General features: G+C 45.2%; 3 protein-coding genes across 5 annotated transcripts; 1 reads left to right on the forward strand and 2 right to left on the reverse strand.

Annotated features, from left to right (window-relative positions):
• Positions 1 to 65: 65 nt before the first annotated feature.
• mto1 (mitochondrial tRNA translation optimization 1) lies at positions 66 to 6,020 on the reverse strand. Of its 2 annotated transcripts, none has more exons than XM_076759226.1 (13): positions 5,915 to 6,020; positions 3,986 to 4,188; positions 3,693 to 3,892; positions 3,472 to 3,589; positions 2,863 to 3,161; positions 2,416 to 2,528; positions 2,138 to 2,328; positions 1,913 to 2,043; positions 1,561 to 1,765; positions 872 to 1,043; positions 676 to 785; positions 394 to 551; positions 66 to 319 (listed from the first exon to the last, which is right to left on the reverse strand). In XM_076759226.1, exons 2-13 carry the CDS (start codon positions 4,173 to 4,175, stop codon positions 149 to 151), a joined length of 2,058 nt encoding a protein of 685 aa, XP_076615341.1. In that variant the 5' UTR covers positions 4,176 to 4,188; positions 5,915 to 6,020; the 3' UTR covers positions 66 to 148. The 2 variants fall into 2 exon arrangements, with proteins under 2 accessions (XP_076615341.1, XP_076615340.1); XM_076759225.1 differs by lacking the exon at positions 5,915 to 6,020 and adding an exon at positions 4,796 to 4,956.
• Positions 5,946 to 16,258, forward strand: LOC143338655 (ataxin-2-like protein). Its single transcript, XM_076759218.1, has 23 exons — positions 5,946 to 6,070; positions 7,153 to 7,192; positions 7,656 to 7,712; positions 8,154 to 8,225; positions 8,424 to 8,583; positions 8,929 to 9,050; positions 9,333 to 9,424; positions 9,642 to 9,890; positions 10,497 to 10,942; positions 11,029 to 11,115; positions 11,205 to 11,318; positions 11,517 to 11,597; positions 11,768 to 11,829; positions 12,450 to 12,805; positions 12,917 to 12,986; positions 13,268 to 13,402; positions 13,641 to 13,704; positions 14,003 to 14,184; positions 14,413 to 14,554; positions 14,674 to 14,783; positions 14,877 to 15,056; positions 15,236 to 15,407; positions 15,517 to 16,258. The coding sequence occupies exons 1-23, from the start codon at positions 5,946 to 5,948 to the stop codon at positions 15,564 to 15,566; spliced, it is 3,168 nt and encodes a 1,055-aa protein (XP_076615333.1). The 3' UTR covers positions 15,567 to 16,258.
• Positions 16,259 to 16,277: 19 nt separating this feature from the next.
• adprh (ADP-ribosylarginine hydrolase) lies at positions 16,278 to 22,613 on the reverse strand. 2 transcript variants are annotated; one of them, XM_076759249.1, is made up of 9 exons: positions 22,553 to 22,613; positions 21,740 to 21,888; positions 21,093 to 21,207; positions 20,871 to 20,979; positions 20,409 to 20,507; positions 20,221 to 20,326; positions 18,592 to 18,858; positions 18,223 to 18,437; positions 16,278 to 16,944 (listed from the first exon to the last, which is right to left on the reverse strand). In XM_076759249.1, exons 2-9 carry the CDS (start codon positions 21,745 to 21,747, stop codon positions 16,796 to 16,798), a joined length of 1,068 nt encoding a protein of 355 aa, XP_076615364.1. In that variant the 5' UTR covers positions 21,748 to 21,888; positions 22,553 to 22,613; the 3' UTR covers positions 16,278 to 16,795. The 2 variants fall into 2 exon arrangements, with proteins under 2 accessions (XP_076615364.1, XP_076615363.1); XM_076759248.1 differs by lacking the exon at positions 22,553 to 22,613 and having other exon boundaries at positions 21,740 to 22,177.
• Between the last annotated feature and the right edge of the window lie 1,518 nt (positions 22,614 to 24,131).

Raw genomic sequence — 24,131 nt, forward strand, 5'->3', positions numbered from 1 at the left:
GAGCAGTTAGAGCACCTTTGATGTTTCCAGGGCTTCTTGGCTTGAGAAAATAGATGTTTATGAAACATTTTTAAACACCATATTTTATTCTTTTGTACATTTTCAGAAATAAATACATTTTTTACAAGACATTTTGCGAGTCAGCATTTCACTGAAGCACAGGTGTTTTTCTTGCACACGGCTCCTCTTCGCTTTTCTCCTTTTGGTCTGACTGTTTTCTGCGCATTCGCCTCTCGTTTTGTCTGGTGTGGTGCACGTAGCGGAGCAGATTGACAATTGCAGCTGGAGTGATACCTTGCAAGCGTGTAGCAGCACCCAGCTGAGGGATAAAGCATGGTATTAGTTGCATATTTGTTTTTATGGAGGAGAACAAAACATTACTGGCAGACTCACAGTGCTGGGTCGAACTCTGTCCAAAATCTCCCTGGCTTCGTTTGACAGTGACACTGGCAGAGACAAATAGTCCATGTCCTGAGGGAGAGACATGCTCTCCTCCTTCTGAATTCTTGCGATCTCTTTCCTCTGTAGGTCACAGTGAGGCCTGTACACAGCTGAGTAACGAGAAATGTTTTTATCAAGAGAATGAACTATGTAATGGCAGCTGAAAAGAACACAATACCAAAGCTGCATTTGGAAACAATGCAGAGGGATAACTGAGCCAACAATCAGAATTACCCTCTATCTTGAGTCTTTGGGAGAATTCCATGTAAGGAGAAAGGAGCTCTGGGAAAGCAGACACCAGCTTTTCAAAGGACACGTCGTTGTACTGCAGCATATCCATACCGCTGGAGAAAGAGCAACAGTCAGGACCACAAGTCGACCTCAGATTACAATTTTGACGGTATCTTGAGACAAAGCATTTGCCACTCACGTCAGTACGGCGAGCTTGGCCTCGCTTATACGGACGTCGGGCAGCTTTTTTTTCCAGCTGTGGGACGACAGAGTGAGAGCCTGAAGGGCTGCCAGTGCGTCCTGCAGACTGTCTCTGACTCTCACAGCCTCCTGGTAGCGTAAGGAGGACACACATCCCACCTCCTCAAACCCTGACAGAGCAAAGTGTTTATAAGAGGAGAGTAAAACTAAAAGGCACAAATGGATAGGGGGCTCATGAGACCCCTCATGACTCCCATCAATTTAATTTTCAATATTAATTTACTGTATACTGTGCTTAAGTAATGTTACATCTAAAGTGCAAATGATTAGAACTGACTGTATACTGAAGTATTTTTCTAGTGGCATCAGAATGTTGTTATAGCGAAACCAAACAGCAAGAAACTGATTATATTTCAATGAAAAAAAACAGGTTAAAATTGCATTATTGGATTGCATTAAGTCAGTAAAAACAGGAAATAGTGGAAGCTATAATATACTATAATGATACTGGACATAGGGCATCCTGTATTTGGCAGTATTGGTAAAATGTGTTGATATTTTAAGGAATTAGTTGCTTTCAGGAGCTACTTTAAATCTCTATAACAATGCATGCACACCAACCAAAGTAGAGGCACAGCTGATCTTTTATTTCCCTCCGCTAATTTAAGTTCCCGACAGCGCGCCTACCTTTCAGAGTGAGGCGGAGGTCAGCGTTGTCCGGCCTCAGGGAGGCTCGAAACTCAGCCCGGCTGGTGAACATGCGGTAGGGCTCTGTGACGCCTCGACTCACCAGATCATCGATGAGAACCCCAATGTAGCTCTCTGTCCGAGACAACGCCACGGCGGGCATGGAGAGTGCCGAGCGGGCAGCGTTCACCCCCGCCCACAGGCCCTGCAGTAACAATATGATTCCTCAGGTCTAATTGGTCCCTGTTTTCTCTCTTACTTGCTACACGAGTGTCATTAGTTATGCAAATGAGCACTTGTGTGAATGATTTTTTGGTTTATGACCCACACTAATCGCTAAATATAGTACTACCTGTGCAGCAGCCTCCTCGTACCCTGTTGTTCCGTTGATCTGACCGGCCAGAAAAAGCCCTTGGGTGTGCTTCACCTGGAGGGCATGGCTCAGCTGAGTGGGACACACAAAGTCATACTGCACACCATAACCTGGAAAAGCCCCCAAAGATGAGAAACATTCAGACAACACTGCACTGTCAGATCCATGAACTGAAGGTAATCAAACTGGAGTCTGGTGGTGCACCAGGTGTGTGGATCTCCGCTCTGTGCATGGCGGGGATTTCTCGGATGAGGCGGAGCTGCACGTCAGGGGGCATGGTCATGGACAGCCCCTGAGGGTACAAAAGGTCAGAGGTCAACCCCTCGGGCTCCAGCCACACCTGGTGCTTTCGGCCTGGAAAGCGAAGCACTCGCGACTCAATGGAGGGGCAGTACCTGTGAGAGACGAGGCGAGTCGTTACAGCTGACTTTCAGAACACACTGTGTGCAATGACATTTGTGTGTGTGTGTGCGTGTGTGTACCTGGGGCCCTTGGTGTCCTGCTGTATGTGACAGTTGAGATGAAGACTCTCCCTCACCACTCTCTCTACACCAGGGGTAGTGTGGGTCAGGTAGCAAGGAAGCTGCTCCTCAGGCTTCAGAAGTGTTTCAAAATAAAGGATTTATTAAGTAGCATATTAGAAATAATCCTTAGAGTTTATATAACTGATACTATGAGTCTTTTCCCTTAAGAACAGTGCTGAAAAAACTCTTGTTAATCAATTCGGCAGCAACAAAACATCAAAATGACAAATTTTTATATTTGCTTAATCCTTTGTCACGTGTCAAGTAACATTACTTAACGTAGGTTACTGCTTCTGAAATATAAAGATTTGCTGCTTTCAGAGTTAGAAATTGATCTGTCATAACATTTTATAGACTAAACTATGAATTAATGAATAAAAATAAGTACTTGGAAAGAGCATTTACCTTGCAGCGTGTGTGTGTGTTGAGGAAGCTGAACGGAGTTGGGTTGCTGTCTGCGGGGTGAACGTTAGCCAGGGAGAGGTCTACTGAATCCTTCACGATCCTGGGAGGGGTACCGGTCCTCAGCCTGCCTATCCGCAGCCCCAGCCTCTCCCTCAGCGTCTGGGACAGCCCAGCGCTCGACGGGGCATCTCCAATCCGACCCCCTGGGGACGTGGTTTGGCCCATGAAGAGGGAGCCGGACAAGAAAGTACCAGTAGTGAGAACCACGGAGCTGGCAGAGATCGGGTGGCTTTCATTCGCTGAGAAGACATCGAAAGAAGTGCAAAATCATTAACTAACAGACTACTTTTTCCTGCAAAGACCGATTTATATCAGAAACATCTGTGTGATATTTAGAATTTAGGAAGGACACATTTTACTCTGCTGACCACAGTGATAGTACATTCATTATACAGTGTGCACAGGTTGGTTTCCTACTACACTGAATAAAAAGACAAACTAACCATGATTTATACGAACTTCTTGCCTTCAAAGTTTCATTTAAATCTTAATCATAATAGTAGGATATAGAGATAAAACTTGGAAAATCGCTCTCATTTGCTCCCCTACCCAAACGTATCCCAGTGACTTTATGGCGTCCAGGCTCCTCTGGGTTTGGTTCAGTGACCAGCAGCTCCTCCACCGAGCCCTCCAACACCGTCAGCCTCGGAGTGGACAGCAGCTCGGACTGAAAGAGCAACAGCAGGTGGAGACATAGTCAATTACATTTTTTGAATTAACTCACAGACATGAAATCACAGAAAATGCAACCCTCTTTTACATCTGTGTACCTGGATAAATTCGCGGTAGCGCTGGCGGTCCAGCTGGGCCCTCGGGCCCCACACAGCGGGGCCTTTACTGCGATTCAGGATGGAGAAATGGATCCCCGCCCAGTCTCCTGCTCGGCCACACAGCCCATCCAGAGCATCGACCTCTTTCACGAGCTGGCCCTTCCCTACTCCTCCCAGAGACGGGTTACAGGACAGGGCACCTGGGAAGAAAAAAAGTTCTCAATCAAATTGAACAATCCAAACCCCGGTTTTATCGAGATGGTCAAACTCTTTAATGAAACCCTTCCTCTTACCGATGGTGTGTATTTTCTGTGAGACCAGGAGTGTCTCGGCTCCCACTCTGGCTGCCGCGGCCGCGGCCTCGGTCCCCGCATGACCCCCACCCACAACAATGACATCATAGTTCTGTCGGGCAAGGTGACTGGCCCGTCTGGAGACCAGCACCAGGAAACTCTGCAGGGGGGGAAGCTTCTTTGACAACATGTGAGACGCGCACCTGCAGAGGGAGGGTCACACAGTCAGAAATGTGGACAAGATGAGCTTCTTAAAGGGAGCGTGATGTCATCAGGAGGCTACAGAGTGATGCTACTGGTTGCATCATGGGAAATGTAGGCTTGAATCTTTCTGAAGTTTGAGCCTCAGTATGATCTAAAAGTCTAAAAGCCCTGATGCTCTATCTAAAACCTCAACTCTATGACACTGCAAAACTGCTGAAGTGCCCTTTTAATTAGGTTATCAAAATTACTGCCAGCATTTTCACATTAATGTTCTTGATGTTATTAATCGAATAAAAATCCACTGCAGTTTACATGAATTCAAGTCTATTCTAGCCGCTGTTGTTTCGCACATCAGTGTCAGAGCCTTCAGTCTTAAAACACAGATTTCCGTGGAACAGCACTCTGAAACCACGAAATTTAGAACAAATCATTTCTGTATATGTTTTAGGGCGCTGATTTACTTAATTTACAAAGTCCACAACAGGTTATAGTTGTTGTGAGGTCGTTCCCCATTTTACTCTAAATGGGAACAGAACACTTCTTTGACCGCATGTGAAGGGTCATCGCAACATATAAATCACCTTAAGTGTTAAAAAATCTACTTACAGTTTCGGCAGGTGACGACTTTTGTTTAATTTCAAGGTTGCTGACAGAGGAGCTTGAGTTCAGAAAGATCAAGATGCTTGGTAACATTACAAAACTGCCGCTATGTAACACAAACGCCGTTCATGGAGGCCGCCATGCTGTTTGCAGCTTACAGTCGTAATAACTGATGTACAGACGCACTGACAAAGTTAAGCTAGGTGAATTCGGTTTGCCTCAGCATTAGCTGTCTTTCTAAGTTGTAGATGAATGTGTCCATTAAATGAAAAAATAAAGCAATCAACACTAACATACAGATGAAAAGGTGGAAAGTGAAGGGGAAGTCATACATGTCAAGGTGATATGACGTAAACAAAACAATATTGATCGTTTGTGTACTGACTGCCACGTGTACAGTAGAAACCATCCATTCTTGTTTATATCACAGATCAATCAGGATCGATTAAATATCGATTCAGTGCACACTTCTCTCCACGTACGCGCGCTCGCTAGTAGGTCAAAGGCGCACGCGCACGTCAACGCCCCCTCCCCCTTCCAGCCGGTTTCCAGTCAGCCGCGCGCGGATTGAGTCAAGTGAACCTACCGAGAGGTGGTGTTGACCGACCGCAGCAGGTTTTCAGTAAGAAACCTGAAAAATCAGACTTCTCTAAGGCAACTGACAGTAACGCTTAAGACCTTATTTTTTAACGGAGGGGTCAGCGGTGCCGGAGTTAAGGCGACGCGACAGAGAGAAGAAAGTAAATCCCGGAGGGAAAGCGCCCGAAGTGAGCTTGAGGATCAAAGCTAATGCTAACTCAGCTAGCAATTGCTAAATAATTATACGGAAACTCGTGTAATTTTTTTTAGTCGCTTGCTTTGACACAACCACTGCGGTTACAAAGTAGATAGTTGAGGGACATTTGTTAAGTTATATGTCACATTTACTTAAAATAATAAGGTGTTTTGCTTTTACATTTTAGGCCACAAGCGACTGGTATTCATTTAGCAAGATTAGCTACAATAGCCGGTCTTAGTGAGGTTACACCGGCTCTGCTGTCCGTGTTACAGGTGAAATTGCTAAAGGTTGTTCGCTTTCAAAGCAACTTCACATCGAGAGGTATCAGTGTTACTAAGTTAGCTTACACTTGGTACTGTCTAAGCCTTGTGCTTCGCAATGCTGAAACAACAGCAGCAAACCGGCTCAGGCGGGAGAAAAGCGTCGAACGGAACCTCGGGCCCCGGTGGTATGTCTTCCCCAGTCAGCGGCATCAACAGTGGCAACAGGACACCGGCCGGGAGGTAAGCGGGTTGGGGGGTTTCTGTCAGGACAGTCCGGGGATTGTCCTGTGACTCGGAGGCCTACCGGTTAAAGCGCTGTGTGCTCAGTGGGTGTGTCTCGGAAATAGAGACTTTCTCCAGACCAATAAGATTAGTCTATATTAAATTGACAGTGGTTGTAGGCCAATCAGAATCCTGAACTTGAACCGAAGACAACTATGTGAGGTGGGTCTAAGTTTGGGGAAAGCAAGGAGTAGCAAATCAGCATACAAGCGATACAAAGTTTATCTGGCCTGTCAGTCCCTGAGAAGGGACGTTGATGTTTGAAAAATATGAGACTTACAACAACACGTCCTTGTATCTAAGAAAGCCTGATGTCGAAACGTTGTAATTAGTACCGAGATTATGTGTTCAACATGAAGGCATGTGTGGCCCAAGTCTCTGAGATGAGTGTGTTTACTGAAGTCTTGTTTCAGTCTTTTGTTTTGTAACCGTGAATGCGACTAGCAATGATACGATCTTATGTAAGCGCTCTTTATGGATTGTGCATTTCGTATCTAGATTGATCTCAATCCTTTTATTGAATGTATGAATATGAAAGTATAGATCTAAACCACGTTTCCGTTTTTCGTCTAAAATGTTGTCATTATAATGACGGAGCTGTCCCTTTTCTTTGTTGAAGAGGATCAAATATGTGATTCATTTCAGGTCAGCTTAAATATGATTTTGAGATACTAACCAACATTGAAGTTTGCTTAAAATTGAAGGTAATACTACACCTTACCTCTTTGAAAACAGTGTTCAGATGCCAGTGTGGAAGGTTACAGGTGAACACAAGAAAGGCTGACACTATCTGTAAAATATAAATCCATAACAGGTGATTCGACAGTAGGAGTAAGTAGTAGATAGACAATTTCAATGCAGGAGGCTTGTTGATTTTGGAACTTGTCTGGGTTATAAGTAAGATTGCCAGCTCCTCAAGTAGTCATGTTGTATATGTGCAAGGTGGAATGCGATACTGCCTTGGCAGGCTTTGAAAACAAGTGACACTCCTTTTGCTTGTAAGCTGTCAAACATGTTGTAAGTGTGCTGTTTTTCCACAGGAATCGAACTTCTGCAAAGCCAACATTCCAGTCATCTCCAGTGAGTATCCTGATCCCAACAAGTTGGGCAGAAAGTCAACACACAGCATTTTGCTAAAAAATGAAGGGCAATACTGACGATGCGTCTTATTTTAAAGTCCTAATCCATCATCCAAGATATGAAAATGTAGATGGGAAATCAGTATTATGTGCGTTTCCCGTGTGATTTTGATTTAAAACATAAGGATGTTTTACTCCTGTGCTTACAAACATCGGTGAGGTAAAACCCATTGTGTAGAAACTTACTGTGTCCATGAAACCACAGTTGAATTCAGTCTGACAACCAGGAATGAATGTGTGACAACAGTCGATGTGAATGAGCTCCTCACCATAGTGTTCCCTTGCTCTGGGAATAGATTTCCTAATAAGTATCGAAGCATGTTTCTTTAAATATATCACTATGCAATGGAGTTTTTATGTCAAGCCTCACTTGATGGATGCTTTATACCTTTTCCCATCTGCAGGTGTTTGAGGGTGTGTACAACAATGCCAGAATGCTTCATTTCCTCACAGCTGTTGTGGTAAGTCATTTGGCTTGTTATCCATGGTCTTCTCGGACCAGGATGATTATTAGAAAATGAATAGCTTGCATCACCCCCTTTGACATGCCCCATAATAGTTCAAGATAATATGTAATTTACCAACTGTAAAGCTACTTGTTCATAATTTGCTGTGTCTATCGCAGGTATTGAAGCATTATGGTACCTAGTAGAAGGTTGCTGGACAATCTTTTTCCATTTCACTGCGAAAAACAGGCACATATTTTGGTTGTGAAGAGGCTGTACATCCTGTAGCTACCTTTAATATTAATTATGCACAGTGGGTGTACTGATATAGTGAACAAAATATGTATAATTAATCAACAAATGGTATTCCATGTATCCCTGATCTAAATAACAATTTCTAACTTACTTTTCTGATTACATAAGGTAGTTAACAAAATCTTTGTCTTTCTCTTTCAGGGCTCCACCTGTGACATAAGAGTGAAGAATGGCAGTGTATTTGAAGGCATATTCAAGACTCTAAGTTCTCGGGTAAGAAGCCCGTGTTGAGCACACAGGCATGCACTTTCCCTTAGCCAGTTTAATGAAGCACTGCAAGTAATCCTGTCACTATAATGGTAAACCCCTGTCAAGGGAAAAACATAGCCTTTTCTTTAGTCATTTATTTTCTGCTCTGCAATTTCACACATTTCTCAAATTTCTGATGCCTTCGTAACGTTTGGTCCTTAGTGTGAGTTGGCTGTGGATGCTGTACACAAATGCAGCGAGGAGGAGGGCTCGACATCAGCTCCACCACGGAGGGAGGACATCACTGACACTATGATCTTCAGCCCCTCAGACCTGGTGACTATGATCTGCAGAGACGTTGACCTCAACTATGCTACCAGAGGTACAAACAAACATGCCTGGGGCCTCCTGATAAAAGGAAGAAGGCTTTGTGTGAAGCATTAGGTTGTGTTCATGCAAAGCGTATTGATTTGTGCTAAATGGTTTTTCATGTGCTGTAAATGATGACCAAGTGCACGACTCATGTAACAAGGATTAAAGTATTTGAGCTGACTGTTTTAAAAGTCCAGGCTTCTGTTTTCTGCAATATGGTTAAAATAAAGCAAATTGTGACATAGTATTATGTAATTAACAGTGTGAATCAGAACCAAATGTAGGCTGCAGACAAATATTGGCAAAGGTAACAATTTAAGAATGTCTCATCTATTTTTTTTGTCCTTTGTTTTAGACACCTTCACAGACACAGCCATCAGCTCCAGCCGCGTCAATGGAGAACACAAGGAAAAGGTTTTGCAGAGATGGGAGGGAGGAGACAGCAATGGGGAGAATTACGATCTGGACAACGATGCAGTGAGTTGCCCTGTCTCGTTTACACACACAGAAACACCCAACTAATCATCTAATGAAATAAATGCCCTTTGACTACAGAAATCGCACAATAATATGCATCCTCAGTAATACATACGTCTGTTATTTAGTTAATTATTCACACTCAACCTTTTGAAACAAACTTCTAATGAAATGCTACAATAAATCAATCTTTTTTATCTGTTCTACTAATTAAGCATCACTGTAAAGTACTGACTTTTTTTCCCCACACCGTTGATTTCCTTATTTTTTGTTTTTCCTCAGTCCAACGGCTGGGATGCCAATGAGATGTTCCGTTTCAACGAAGTTAAATACGGAGTCACGTCAACATATGATTCCAGCCTTTCCATGTATACGTAAGTTTCTATATGTATTCGTTGTCTTGAGAAACTGTATTTTGGTCCTTAAAATACAGTACTGTCAATTGTGTCATTGTTGACCAGCAGGTTAATGGTTTTCCCCAAACCAAAAACTGTACCAGTCCTGCTGATCTCAGCAGTCAGTACGAGAGAAGGGAACAACTTACTTTAAACAGCTGACTTTGTTTGTTTGTCGCTCCTCTGTCCTGTCCAGTGTTCCACTGGAAAAGGGCAACTCTGAGGTCTTCCGGCAGAGGGAGGCACGCGCCGCCCGCCTGGCCAGTGAGATTGAGTCTAGCCCCCAGTATCGCCATCGCGTCAGCCTGGAAAATGATGAGGGCAAAAGCGAGGAGGACAAGTTCAGTGCTGTGGCGCGGGACGGCGGCGATCGTGAGAGGGGCCGTGAGAGCCCCCGCGACAGAGAGCGCGAAAGGGGCCGAGACAGCCCTGGAGCCAGCAATAGGTGAGAGGGGCTGCTTGTTGTTGAGCATGCCGATAGTAGTCTTCATAATCAATAGGCCTTTTTCACAGCAGACTGTTCTGTGCGAGTGTCCCAGTCAGTCATGATGGTGTGATAGTTGACAAACAGTTTTGCCCAAGGGTTCATCCAGTAGCTGTTCTGCAGCGTTTGATTGTTAACACACATCTGCCCAGTTGTCTTGGAATCGTGGAGGTTTTAAATTTTCTGGAGACTCTAGAGACTTCTCCGCAATTTTGGCTTTAAATTCTTGACTTTGGAAATAGCAGTAGACAAATCAAACTAATTTTGTGGCTGTTCGGGAGGTTTCAATCCCACCATGCAATCAGTTCATGTAGTTAGCCTCCACCTGCTGAGGGAGATCATGTGATACGATCAGAAGCTCCAGAGCAGCGACTAAATAGACTTTGAGGTGAGATTGTTTTCTCAGCTGCTGTTTCCGAGGTAAAAGCAACTCATTGGTTTTCATCATGTTTCTGTGCACCAGTGCTTTTAGATTGTATAGTATTTCCTGTATCACATATGTGTTGCCCCTGTGTGATAATGACAATGAGATGATGATGATGATGATGTGTCCCCTTCCTCTTTCAGAGAGGGCAAGTACATTCCATTACCACAACGCCAGAGAGAGATGAACCGGGAGCGAGCTGAGAGAGGTCCTGGTGGGCCTCCATCCCACAACCGTCTAAGTGGAGGTTATCGCTCCACCCCTCCATCCTCCTCTTCCCCCAGACCCCCACTGCCCTCTGCTGCTGGGCCCCAGCCTGGCGTCTCCCCCTCTGAGAGAAACAGCCCTCTGTCAGGTCGAGGTGGGGCCTACGCCCCCCACCACCCGCAGGGGAGCCCGAGCCCAGGCCCGGGCTCTGGCCCGGCGAGCCCATACACACCTGCCTCTCCAGGAGGACCAGCACCCACCCCAGCCTCAGTATCCGCTGCCCAATCCCCTGCCAGCCCCCCCGCCTCACACGGACACACAGTCCCCCATTCCCACTCACTCCCGCACTCGCTCTCTGAAGCTGGCAGGCCTGTTAATGGAGGTAAGTGTGTGAACTTGTGTCAGAAAGTGTTTTAACTGCATCTGTATTTGTGAAAAACTGTAAGGAGATTTTTTTGTGCTTTTCAGTCTCTGCCAGAACATCTCCTAAAGCCCAAAGACCTCCACAGTCGAGCAGAACAGTCCGCGCTGCAACCTCACACGCTCAGTCCACAGGTACATTCAGTAACTGCTCTTACAAAATCCTCTTCTGTTTTACTGGCAGGCTTTGCCTAAAACTTAGTTTCCCTGTCCTGTCCTCGCAGCTACTCGCTCTCCTAAATCAGGCTCTTCCCAGGACACGCCTTATTTGGACACATCGTCTGTCTCCCTACCTGCTCAGAAGACGTCTGGCCCTGCCCCTCTCTTCCCTGTTGATGGTACTGTCTCACTTATTGCCTCCTTTTTTCTTTTTGCATCGTTAAGGTTAGAAATCAAAGTCAAAACTATTTTTTCTGTAATGACATGAGCTTCATCTGCCTCGATGAGACAACCACCTTGTAGCGACAGGTATTGAAGGTGAAATCTAATGAAGCGCTACGAATAATTAGTTTTTGCCGTTTGTCTCATCCTGACAGTGAATGAGATCCTTGGAGCAGCTGCAAAAGAACGCTCAGCCGAGAGCCCCAGCAGCACAGAGGAAAGCAAGACGAGTAAAGGTGTGTGCAAGACTGCAAATAAGTCTTAATTTTGGACACATACATCAGAGGACATACTGTCTACTTGTACCTAATTGCATGCCCTGTGCATTTTTGACAGCATGCACTGAGTTAGTGGGTTTCATACTTTCGCGTTTTCATTAACCTTTGTCTCCTTCCTCCTCCACCAGCTCCCTCAGTTCAGCAAAGGTCGCAGATCGAGGAGCTCCGGAAATTTGGCAAGGAATTTAGGGTAAGAGTTCATTTGCCTTTCCGTGAAGCGTGAAATGAGAAAATCTGTGACCAATCAAGAGGCTGCGACTTGAGACATGACTGATGTTAGATGACTTCCAAAAAAATCACTTGCAGCTTACTCACTTGGTTCTGACCATTAATATGTTTCACATACCACCATGAATAGCAGCTACTGGGACCTGTGAGGATCAGTCAGGGCGGTATACTCCTGAAGGTGTCACTCTCTTTTTAATGCTTACTGGTGCAACTGTTTGTGCAGCATATTTACTGAAGCATAAGTTGTTTCTGAAAATTGCTTGGGTGTGATATAATTACAAATCTGATCGTTTAATAAATCAGTATAGCTTTTTTAATTGGATTTTTTTCTCTGCTTCTCAAGGACATTTGCCCAGTGGCTGTTGGCCGCCTGTTAGATGTGGTATCTTAAGATTTCTGAACAATGTATTATTCCCCAGATCAAAAGCTAAAAAAAAAAGGTCTAATTAAGACTTTAGAGTGTCCATTTAATTGCATTTATCTGTTTGCTTAACCTTCATTCCTTCCTCTCTCTTTCGTCATCTTCATCCCTTTTTGCTTCTCTCCCGTGGGCTCGATCCTTACCTTCCTCTCTCTTTCCAGCTCCAGGCGAGCGGAGGCAGCTCAAGCTCTCCCAGCTCCCCAGCAGCAGCCACCCCACCGGCGGTCAGCGAGGCCCCCCCACCCAGCGCAGCCAAACCCTCGCCGTCAGACGCTCACCCCGCTTCAGAGCCCAAACCTCAGCCTCCAGCTCCCAGTCCCTCCCAGCCTCAACCTCAGCCTTCACCAGCCCCAGCTGAGGACCCCACCAAGGACACCACAACTACACCCGGTGCCACAACAGCCACCGCTGCACCCGTTTCAGACAGGCATTCACCTGCTGCCCCGCAGCCAGCCAGGACCCCTGGAGGTGAGGAGGGCAGGTCTGAGACGACGGAGCGGACAGAGGGCGTGGCAGAGTGAGTTTCAAAAAGGATGCGGGATAACGAGATGCAGAAATTTCTCATTCCAAACAACTTGATGTTGTTCGTCCATCTCATTGTAAACATTTCTTTTTTCATATCTTCTAGCCAAGTAAAGAAATCAACCTTAAACCCCAACGCTAAAGAGTTCAACCCGATCAAACCTCAAATGCCCATGGTAAGCCAGTTTGTTCCTGCTGAATCCTTGAAATACACCTTATTAATATTAAATGTTTGCACTCTTTCCTACTTTGCACTGAAACTGCTGTGCAACAGTTTCCCCTCGGGATAGGTTAGCAATGTGGTGTTTAGATCAGCGAGTGTATTAAGGTCGAGCTAAGTTGAATGGAATTTTTTCACTTATTGTAAAAACATGGAGGAAATTGTAAAATGGACGGAAACTTTCACGGTAGCCTGAGAGACATCCAGATTAATTTGCCTCTGGTTGTTATCATACAGACAAAGCCCAGCACTGCACCCACCCCACCTCGGCCAACTCCTCCCAGCCCAGTGGTCCTTCAGCACCCAGGCGGACAGGGGCCACTCTACAACACCCCCTACCTCTCCTATGTGTCACAGATCCACTCTGTGCAGGTACATGAGAAACTTTAACACGAGCAGCTGTGTTTGTTTGTGCAGAATGTTTGGAAGAAATCCAGATACTGACTTTATTACCCCAAAAATCTGTGATCAGAGATTTTTGAGCATTTTGCTTTATCATATGACAAGAAATTAATTGAAGATTAAAATATATGCCAGTTAGTTTTGTTTTGATCAGCTAATCATTTCAGCTTTGTCTTGTGTTGATCTACTGGACTTTTCGGTCTTTCAGCCCCCACCAATGTACCAATACACCATGTCTACAGTCAGCCAGGGAAAATACCCCAGGACCAAAGGTAAATGCAGCGTTTTGTTCTCTCCAGTGTCTCTTATGTGTGTGGTTTTAATTTGTTGTTTCCATTTTAAACTGCTTTTAAAATGAATGTCTGGTTAGCTCTCGTTAAAGGCTTGTAATCCACTTCGCAGAGCGCAGTGCTGACATTGGCACCTTTCAGTTTAACCTTAAATTATGTTTTAATCAGTGGTCATACTACAAGGTACCAGATTGCTGTAAGTTGTGACACACCAGAACAGTCACCATGCAGTGACTTAACAAAATCTGTGTTTGTCCTGATAATTCTTTGCCTCCACCAGGCTCAGTCGTGGCTCAGCGGTCTGATCACGGTACCTCGGCACCTCCCATGTTACAAGCTGCTGCGTCGGCAGCTGGGGCCCCATTGGTAGCGTCCCCCTACCCTCAGTCTTACCTTCAGTACAACCCACAGCAGTATGGCCAGCAGCAGGTCATCCAGGCCATGACGCCCTACCCTGGACAGGTAGAACATCTGCCCTCTAACCCCTTTAATAATTCAGTTTTTAAGTGGTCGGCAGGGTGTTTGCAGAAACATTTCAGTAAATGTAACTATTGGGGGGATTATCTGATTCTGAGAGCTTATTTATTCAACAGAGGTTAATAACGCCTGAAAAGCTCCCAGCTATATGTTGCATCCATGTCTAAACATTTTAGTACATTTAAAAAATGCTTAATCTCTGCCCCTCTCCAGCCGATGTACTCCATGCTGCAGGGTGGAGCCAGGATGATAGGTCAAGGTGGGGGTCCCCACCCACAAGCCCTGGGACCTCCAGGAGGCCCCCAGTTCCCTGCACAGGGGGACGGACCTCAGGGACCACAGCAAGGCATCTACGGTTAGTTATTGATGGGAAGCAAATCCCTATTAGTAAATTCCATATTTCCATTAAGAGTCTCAGTATTTTGACAGTAATACAATACAAAACAGTATCTTGACTTGTCTTTTTCTGTATAGCTCCACAGTCCTTCTCTCATCACTCGGGTGCAGTTCATCAGCCCCAGCCCTCCAGTACCCCAACAGGAAACCAGCCCCCTCCCCAGCACGCTGCACCTAGCCCTGGACAGGTGAGATACCCCCGTACAGGACTGCTTGAGTCTAGACTCTAGATGAACTACTACTAATGACTAATGTTTCGATGTCGTGATCTCTCCTTTCAGAACGCCCAGTCAGGCCCACAGCCCCAGTCCTTGTACCACTCAGGTCCCCTGTCAGCACCCACCCCACCCAACATGCCACCAGGCCACACGTCTCCACAGGGCTCTTACCCCATTCAGGGCTACAGCATCCACAGTCACCAGGGCATCCCACCAACGTATCCCCTGGGACAGATAGCACAGGTATGGATCTGCTGTTGCTTTTTCTGCAGCGTAGTTACTACTGTTCCTTCTCATGCGTCACTGCAAATGAATATTTGTTGAATGCGACACAAATTTAGCATGACAATGTGGTCATTTTTGCAAGTGTTGCCTCATTTGGGAAGCTATAAATATGATTTGTCGCTCTCCTGTCCCTGCAGGCCCACGTACAGGGAGCCATGTCGGGTCCCCACCACTCAGGGGGACACGGTCAGCCCCAGTTAGTAATGTTGCAGCCGCCCCCTCAGCAGGGCCCCGGCTCAGTGCCCCAGCACCCCCAGCACGGACCTCAGCAAGGAGCACACCAACACTTTTACATAGGACATCCACAAGGTACAAGACATGGCGCCAAGTAACGGTGATTCAGAGTGTCTGTGGGGTGAAGAGTAGCATTTACAGATTCTGTTGTGTTTTTTTTTTTTTGTTTGTTTCCTTTCCACAGCAATGCAGGTACAAACACACCCTGCTCCCTTCCATCCGCCTGGAAACTAAACCCCATCTGCCCCCCTCCCCACCTTACCTCCAAAACTGTTCCCAGGAATGAGCCCCAACATCCCCACCACCTGCTGGATGTGAGGCCCAGACTGAATGCGACTCAAAAAACAAACGGACAGGATCGTACGGAGGAGAGGACAAAGAGTCTCACGGCACCTTATGCTTCTGCTGTTTTGTTCATCGGTACAAACCTCGGTGTCAGCCCCAGACAAGGAGGACCTTTTTAATGCTAATGATGATGGTGGCAGACAACAGCAGCAGCGTCCAACCCCCGCTGCCATCCTGCTCCAACTTCTTCCCCTTTCAGAGACACGAGGCACCTTGCTGGGCGGACCGGTCAGAGAGGAAAAGACGCGGATGAGAAACAGCAGCAGACACTTTATCTTCTAGCAGTGTGTTTTTAGCCTTGTGGGATTTTGTATGTACCATGACACAAACGGGAAGCAGACTGTTGCTGTAACTCTCATGAATACAGCATGAACAGTGCGATTTGAAAAGGAGGGAGATTTTTAGCAAATAATTTTTTTCTTTTCTTTTTTTTTTTTTTTTTTAACTCAATCCAGTAGTTAAAACCGCCCTTTTGCCCTTCTTCTCTCCTGTAGGAAAATATAATTAATAAAAAAAATGGACAAGACAAAAAAAATCTTAAAACAACAATGACCAAAAAATAAAGTTTTCAACTCAACTACAAAGCTTTTGTTTGTTTAGTTTATTGTATCATTAATTGTGTTTGCAGTGTTGCAGTTACAGTCTTGCTCTGCACTGCTTGAAGGAACAGTTAACTATAATGAGACACAGAAATGTATTTTTCATTAGACAATAACAAGAACACATTTAATTTGAAGCTCGCTAAGCATTTGCTATCATGTCAGGCTGACAAAACAAAGTAATTACCTCCCGGGGGACTTCTTGTATTCTCTTCACATTCTCATTAGCTTGGATTCGTTCCACTCAGCGGTACAACTCTACATGTTAATTTAAAATGGTCACTAGAGGGACCCCTCTTAATACACCAGTGATGATGCCATAAGGCACGCAGTCCTTGACGAGGCAGGATGACTCTTCTTTGGGTTAGTGGGACACTGTTTCCCCTTCAGGCAAGCATGACACCACACATTGTGGTTACGTGACGGCACTAGATCGATGTACAGCTGAGCGCACCAACTGGCTCTATGTCAACATGTCAGCGTGTGGCCTCGTTCCCCTTCAGCGCTGTGGCGGACTTCTCAGTGTGACAGGGCGTACAGTTGCTCGGCGCTGCGCTCCAGTCGGTCCCGGTACTCCAGGTTGGAGTAGTTGCCTTCAGGGACGCCCTGGATACCGTAGAGGAGACCCCAGCAGCAGCAGGCAATCACAGCCGTGCTGTCACTGTCGCCTGGGCAGTAAGGAGAGGAGACGAGGAGGAGCATGAGTCCTGTGATGAGGCAGAACTCCACATTGCTTCTGTTTTTAACTGATTTAGATGTTTATTTGGCTGCTATAATCAGCATTGTAGTAATGTTCCCAACCCTGCATTTCCCCTCTGCTCCACAGCATTTTAGCATCATTGGGTTTATTGTTTTGGTTCAGTCTCAGCGCTCTCCTGTTGCCCTATGTACGCTCCCTGCCCAGCATCACACACCAGGCAAAGGTAACACCTCGCTGGTGGTGAACACAGTGGAGGGTTTAGCAGCTAAGGAGCCACATACTGTCCTCATTAAGAGTGAATATTGGACTCGCTATCTGTCAGGTGGCAAAAGACACGACTCCAAATGAATGCTAATGGCGCTAAGTACGTGCTAAGTACCTATATATATTTAAATCTGGTGTTCGCATTGAGTGCTGTAAAAAGTGGTCAAAAATATCACTTAATGCCTTGTTACACCAAAACTGACCAAATATCTGCCACAGTGGTGAATGTATTCAGTTTTCAGTCTTTCAGTGAGATGGACAATGTGATGATTAATGAGCAGATCACCACTGAAATAAACTCAGCATTTATCATGATGTGTGTTTAGGATAGGAAATTCACATATTAAGTTGCTGTTTATCACATTATTGCAGGATATTGGCAAGTTTAAACTTCTCTTATGAAATAATATGGTGACATTTGTTCCATACCAGCTTTTGATGGTGCACTGACATAAGGCGGTCTGTTAACACACTGGGTCTTTCGAAGGACTTTCATCTACAGCCAAAAAGGAGGGTGTATTAATCACAAGCCATGGACAGCTGTGGCACTTAGGCCAAATCAGAACATCTCTACGGATGACTTCAATTCAGAGGGTTCATAAGCCGATTTCTTAAAATGTCAGCCTTCATTGTAAGGACTTGTTCACGAGCCGCCGTGCGAAAGAAGTTTCCTTTACACTTCATTTGTGCCGTCCCTACAAAGCTGCGTCTGTCTGCGAGACAATGACAGATGAGGACCAATTAAGAGTTTAGACCATTAGTCCATATGGCTTGACTGAGCAAAACGTGCCCTGACTAGATGAGAATGTGTGCAGAAACGTAAGAATAAGTGAAAATACACGTGTTATGAGTAGAAGTGCTTGTTGAAACCACTTAGTTTCAGGCTGACAGTGGAGAGGTTTTTTTACAGCATCAAGGTTCAGGCGAGACTTCCCTGTCAGCTCATAAGATCCATAAAAATGCAAAAGACATTTTAACTGACCTCCATGGAAGGCCGCTCTGCTCATCAGCTCCTCCCAGTCTGAACCCGCCCCCAGCAGGGCGTCCAGTGCGATCATAGGAGCGTCGTGGCCGCTGCGTCCCGCCCAGCCCGACAGGCTGAAGCTCTTGTAGGCTTCGTCTCTCTCAGCTGGGCCGTAGCTGGAGGGCCAAATTGCAGGCCCCACCCCATTAGAGATGCCCCTCAAGTCCAGGTACCTGAGGACAGGGGGAAGACATCCTGAACATGTCATTTTTACTGTGAGTCTCCCGCCATCATCGATCAACTTTGAGACTGAAATAGTTTCATAGGAAGTTGCTGATGTTGGAAACTTGAATTTGAACCCGAAAGCCTGACTTCAGCCACTCATACCACTGCCACTTGTCACAGAAGTAGCCCCAGTCTCTCTCCGTCTCCTCCACAGCGAAGCCTCGACCCTGAACGAAGCTCTTTGCTATTGGACAGGCCTCATTGATCAGGCCTAGACCCCACGTCGTGATTGGCCTGCGCTGGACGGCGTACGCTGTAAAAAGGGCCGACGCCACCGCGCCGAGGAATCCAGTGGGGTGAGGGTGGGTCATCCTGCCTGTCTCCACGGCAACCGCCACCAAGGACAACAGCTGGTCAGGCTTTGGATATCTGGTGAGGGTAAAGTATTAAAGTCCTTATGAGCATTCATTATGGAGGATATTCAGCTGAAGTTTCCTCCATAAACCTAATGTGGTCCATCAGTCTTTGATAGATACACTTAAGCATTCTGCGTGCAGTACTTTGTGTTTGTGTGGATACAAATGATGTTTCGGGTAATTACTTCTTTTCACGCTTTAACTGAGTGCGCATAATGTTTTAATCTTTAAACTCTATTATTTATTAAAAATGTGCTGCTGAGTGATCAGAGAAAGTATTCCACTGTTGCATTTATTAGAAACGACTTTGGATAAGAGCAGCAGCCGCACGCATCAGCTGTAACTTTAACTGGGAAATGTTCGCTGATGTTTTTTTAAGACGCTTTCTTCGAGTCATCGGGTGACCAACGCGCACAGTGCATCTTCAATAATGCTACTTCATTCACATCCTCTTTTTTTTTTTTTCCATTTTATTGTGCCTCATTAACCTAAATGAAGATGAAAATAACCCGTTTTACATTTGATTAATTCCATCCAATCAATCCCTGATGAGCTCAAACAATTAGTGGATTTTAGCGATTAGCCGACTATTTTAACTGATGAATCATTTAAATCGTGTTTTGAGCAAAAATGTCAAGCACTCTCTGATTACCTACAGATTTGCTCGTTGTCTGTGTTTCACACCACTGTAACCTGAATACTTTTGGGTTCTGGACTATTGTTCGGACAAAACTAGAGATTAGAATATAATATAATAATGATCAGATTAATCAAGACTGAAATACTTTCTGTAGGTCCTAAAAACCAAGTGAGGAAATTTACTCACTTGGGAGTTACTGAATGTGGAATACAGTGAGTAGGTCAGGACCCTCAGAGTTATTTTGGACTCTGACCCTAACTTTGAAAGTCATGTCAGTAATATAAGAAGGGCAACTCTTCATCGCTTTAAAAACACAGGAAGAGTTGGAGGATAGAGGATATGAATTAATCACTTAGGGCCAACGTTAGTAACATTCTGCATTTCCTTTCCTCTGTTTATCCCTCAGTTAATCATTGAAGGGAAATTCTAGCACTCTTAAACTTGGATCTTATTTTTACATATTTTGGAGTCTAAAAGACTAAAAGGTACAAAAAGTTTTGGAACTGGTCCAGTGGATCGCTGCAGCCAGCTGCCACGAAAATAGGCTGCAACAGCTGCAACATAAGCGCATGCGCCCATCAAAGTCTGTCCCCTGAAAGTGTTTTTGCCTCTGATAGCTCAGATTGTTAATCTTAGGAACCAAACCCATGGAGAGCTCAGGCGAAAGACAGAACATGGAAACTGGAATGCATAAGGGTCAGAGTTATGTTTTTATTGTCAGGACAAGTGTTTTACCTGAGGCCGATGCACATGGACCTCATGGCGGCTCCACAGCCCGTCCCCTCTGGGTTATAGGACACTCTGTAGCCCCCTTCCTCTCCAGGCTTCAGCTGGGAGACTCCTAAAAGAGCAAATGAAAGTCAGATCTCTGCCATCGCTACAAATAAATGTACGATGATTTTAAGATGAAGACCTCGTCTCACCCAGAATGCTTGAGGGCCCTGGTTTCCTCCCGTCCATGTCTTTCATCCCCTCCACATATCGAGCAGCCACCTCGTGCAAGAGCTCCTCCCCCATCTTCCCTATGAGGGAGACAACTTGTTCAAACTGCACACATTGACCATTTTAACATTTTTAAAGATGTATCAATCTATTAACAAGCCTGGCTGTTCGCCTTATTGCAGTAAAGGTCAAGTGGCATTTCCACAATTTTCCTCCCACTTGTGCAGGGCCGTAATAGAGCTGCAAATCAAGGCAAGACGGGAAATTAGATTTAACCTTTAGCTGGGGCTCATGAGGAGGGAGGGTGTGGTGTGTGTTCTGATGAGGCCTCATCAGAACGGCGCATCAGATCAATCCAATCAATTCCTTGTTTCAAAGGAAATGAGCAAAGGAGAGACAGAAACGGGAGACACGGAGCAGGTTCAGCGTCACTTTGAGCTTACCGGTCGCCAGCCCCTCAGCTGTTGCCAGATGCAGAACCGTGTCGTCGCTCACCGGCCAGTCAGGGAGTTCAGCCTTGATGCTCTGCAGACCGCCAAGCTCCTTCAACTCCTGCGAGAACAGGACAATTTGAGCTAAAGACGCCTTCACAAACTCAACTAGATGAGGCATACACTGCATTATCATCGTCTACGTTCTCCCAGTTAAACATACTGGGCACTGACCTGGTGAATAGCTGGTCCTGACTCATTGTACTCCCACAGCTGGTTCCTGTATCCCAGAGCATCACCAACACCACTCAGCAACATGGCTGCCTTATAATGCTCGAGTGTGGCAGATCTGCTGGGATAAAAAGGCACAGGGTCCCCACACTTTGTTAACAAATGTATTTTCACTGTCCATAAAAATGAAACTGTAGTGAGAAACTGTTTCTACAAAGATCAGAGTATGTTACGTAATGAAATGGAGGGACACTGTGTGGTAATGTCTAGTTTTGTGCTGATATTTTCATGTGGGAACTGCACTAAAATAAAATATGATATGTAGCTGTGGGAAAATGATCAGAAATTAAACATGTTTTAAATAGTATATTTTCTTTTCTTTTTGTCTTTTGCTCCACAGTAAGTCAAAGTCTTCATACTTGCACGTGACTTTACTGTGCAGTGTAAAAGCAAAAATGAATAATGCACAGTATGTGCAAACAGCTGAACTATACTTTTATAAGACATATCGTGAAAGACAGTTCTTTGGTCATTTTATTTGCAAACTTAAAAAGTAAAGCATTTTCTGATCATAAACGTAACCATCGAGCAAAACATATAAACAAGTCGGCTCAAACATGTCTCGCTCCTCCATGCAGCTGCACGCTCACCGGTCCATTGCAGCGCGTCGCTCCCGGAAATCAAGCTTCACCAGGCGGCCACACACAGAAGTCGACACCGGGGCTGCAAACTGAGGTACCGAGCACCAACTTCTTACTCTCGACTACTTGTTTGTTTCAACTATGAGCTCGGTCCCAGCCTGCAGCAAACAACAGCGCTGATTCACTTAAGTTATTTCACGCTACTTTCTCCGCCCGAGGCAGCAGGCTGCAGTCCCTGAAAACGTGGGGCTAAAAAAAGACGCAAAGCAGTTTTAGACGGCTGCTTTCCAACCGGCCAGCTGGAGACACAACAAAACAAATGGCACATTTTTTTTGTGTGTAAGACCAGGACAATAATCATTGACTCGTTCCCAGGAACTCAGCACCTACACAGCTGCAGCACACACAGTTATATTTGTATATGTGTGCTTTTAGAGCACAGAGCATTTCACGAAATGATTACATAGACAAACAATACATTTGGCTTCAAAGCACCATGCCTATTTATGATTTATGAGGCTTGTGCAGAGTGATTTTTTTTGGACAGCTGTTTCAAGCAGCTGTCACACTCTGAGCGAGTGATCTTTGAATCTTGTCATTCAGATTTTGAAGGTGTGCATGCATATTCACTCATGCCAGAGGCTTCCAACAATGGATGACATTGAGCAACTCACGCTCGCACCTGCTGGATCAGAGCTGAAAGGGATTGCAGCAGTCTATGAAGAGCAACAGCCAACATCAGGAAAGACCATAATGTCAGTTACTTACCCCAGTACCCAGGATGTCCAGGAGGAACAAACTGTCAAGTGTCTAAGCACATACCTTACAGAGTCCAGCACCTAGTACCTCTCCCTTTTCCTCAGATTTTGCACTGGATCAGACTCACTCACAGGAAACAACATCACTGTCATCTTCACGCAAGTGAGGCTGTCACCAGTGAGTTATGACAACTACCCAGATTTTCAACATGAAATGAACAAAGTCTTAGAAAGCAACCTGTGGATAATGGAGATTGTCTGAGATGCAAATATTTCAGCCAACAGGAACTGGACTGCCATCAGAGGTTTCATGTTTTGGCTCTGCAGGTTTGAATGATGAGTGATGCTGCTGCTTTGCTGAATATGCCCCACGCATTTGCTTATGCTGCCAACAATGAAAACCATGCAAACAACGATGACCATGAAAATAACAACAATGAAAACTATGAACACAACAGCAACCATGAAAACAATGGCAACCGAGACAGTGCTGACAACCCCGACAACAATTACGCCATCCACGACGATGTAGATGCTAATGCTGACAACGTTGTCAACATTGACAATCCCACTGTTGATAACGTTGACAACAACAATGAAAATGCAGTGCCGGTTGTGGTGCTAGTGCTGGAGTTGTGCTGGTTGTTAGAGTCAGCCAGGGAATAGAGGAGGATGGCCCCCTGCTTGGAGTATCCAGGAAGAGGTCAAGAGAGGAGGATGAACAGGACGCTGATGAGAGAAGCAGCGAAATGTTCAGATGGTGGGAGTCTGACTGCTCCTCTGACAGTGACACTGACAGCACTGACTGTGAGGATAATAATGCAATACAAGACAGGAATCCTGTAAACTGTCCAGTCATACATGCAGGCGCTACTGCTGAAGCTGCAGACGAAGACCCTCTGCCTGGTCCATCCAGGAAATGCCAAAGGAAGCATGGTAGAGATGCAGATGAAGATGAGAGAAGCGGCAAACAGTTCAGATGGTGGGAGTCGACTGCTCCTCTGACAGTGACACTGAGTTTGTTAAAATGATATTGATCACTTTTAAAGGGATAGTTCAACATTTTGGAAAGTTTTGTGCTCATTCACTGTCCTGCAGAGAGTTAGATGGTAAGTGATACACTACTCCTGTCTGTCTGCTGCAGCACATTTAAGCTTGTTAATGGTTTGTTTGTTTGTTTGTTTGTTGACCTTTTAGCATTATCACAGGTTCACAAATACATTAGCATCATCATTAAAATCACAGAATTACTTTGAATTAATAACACTGAATTACAGTGAAATGAAATCAATGCTAAGTACACGAAAAATTAATAATAGGCTGAAATTTAAAATGTACAGTTACCTTAGCAAAAATCTAATATCTCATATCATAAATCTGAAATGTAAAATCTGCTGTCATTCAGGAGTCTGTATACAGTATATATTGAGTAAAGGGGATTGATGATCTCAATTTGACATCTTGGGATGATCAGTTTGTTTGAGTTCTTTGTCTGATAACCTGTGAGTCTCTCCCTGAGGTGGCTAGCCATTCACTGAAGTTGGACTTCATCAGCGGTCGGGCAAAGCCAAGATACAGTTGAGTGCGTCTCTCTGCTAGAGTGCACAATCCCGGAGTGCAAGGAGCCTCTGGGTAACCTGAGT

The sequence above is a fragment of the Chaetodon auriga genome, chromosome 20 (assembly GCF_051107435.1).
Source record: "Chaetodon auriga isolate fChaAug3 chromosome 20, fChaAug3.hap1, whole genome shotgun sequence".
In the NCBI taxonomy this organism is placed as follows: Eukaryota; Metazoa; Chordata; class Actinopteri; order Chaetodontiformes; family Chaetodontidae; genus Chaetodon; species Chaetodon auriga.

Bases quoted from the DNA above. Each gene is read 5' to 3' on its own strand.
- mto1 (XM_076759226.1), bottom strand. From the start codon at position 4,175: ATGTTGTCAAAGAAGCTTCCCCCCCTGCAGAGTTTCCTGGTGCTGGTC. The intron at 3,162-3,471 runs GTAGGGGAGCAA...ATGTCTTCTCAG, and splicing joins AGTCACTGGGATACGTTTGG to CGAATGAAAGCCACCCGATC. The intron at 2,529-2,862 runs GTAAATGCTCTT...ACACTTCTGAAG, and splicing joins ACACACACACACGCTGCAAG to CCTGAGGAGCAGCTTCCTTG.
- LOC143338655 (XM_076759218.1), top strand. From the start codon at position 5,946: ATGCTGAAACAACAGCAGCAAACCGGCTCAGGCGGGAGAAAAGCGTCG. The intron at 9,051-9,332 runs GTGAGTTGCCCT...GTTTTTCCTCAG, and splicing joins ACGATCTGGACAACGATGCA to TCCAACGGCTGGGATGCCAA. The intron at 9,891-10,496 runs GTGAGAGGGGCT...TTCCTCTTTCAG, and splicing joins AGCCCTGGAGCCAGCAATAG to AGAGGGCAAGTACATTCCAT.
- adprh (XM_076759249.1), bottom strand. The intron at 20,508-20,870 runs GTAAGCTCAAAG...TCTCCCTCATAG, and splicing joins AGCTGAGGGGCTGGCGACCG to GGAAGATGGGGGAGGAGCTC. The intron at 18,859-20,220 runs GTAAAACACTTG...TACCCTCACCAG, and splicing joins TCCATGTGCATCGGCCTCAG to ATATCCAAAGCCTGACCAGC.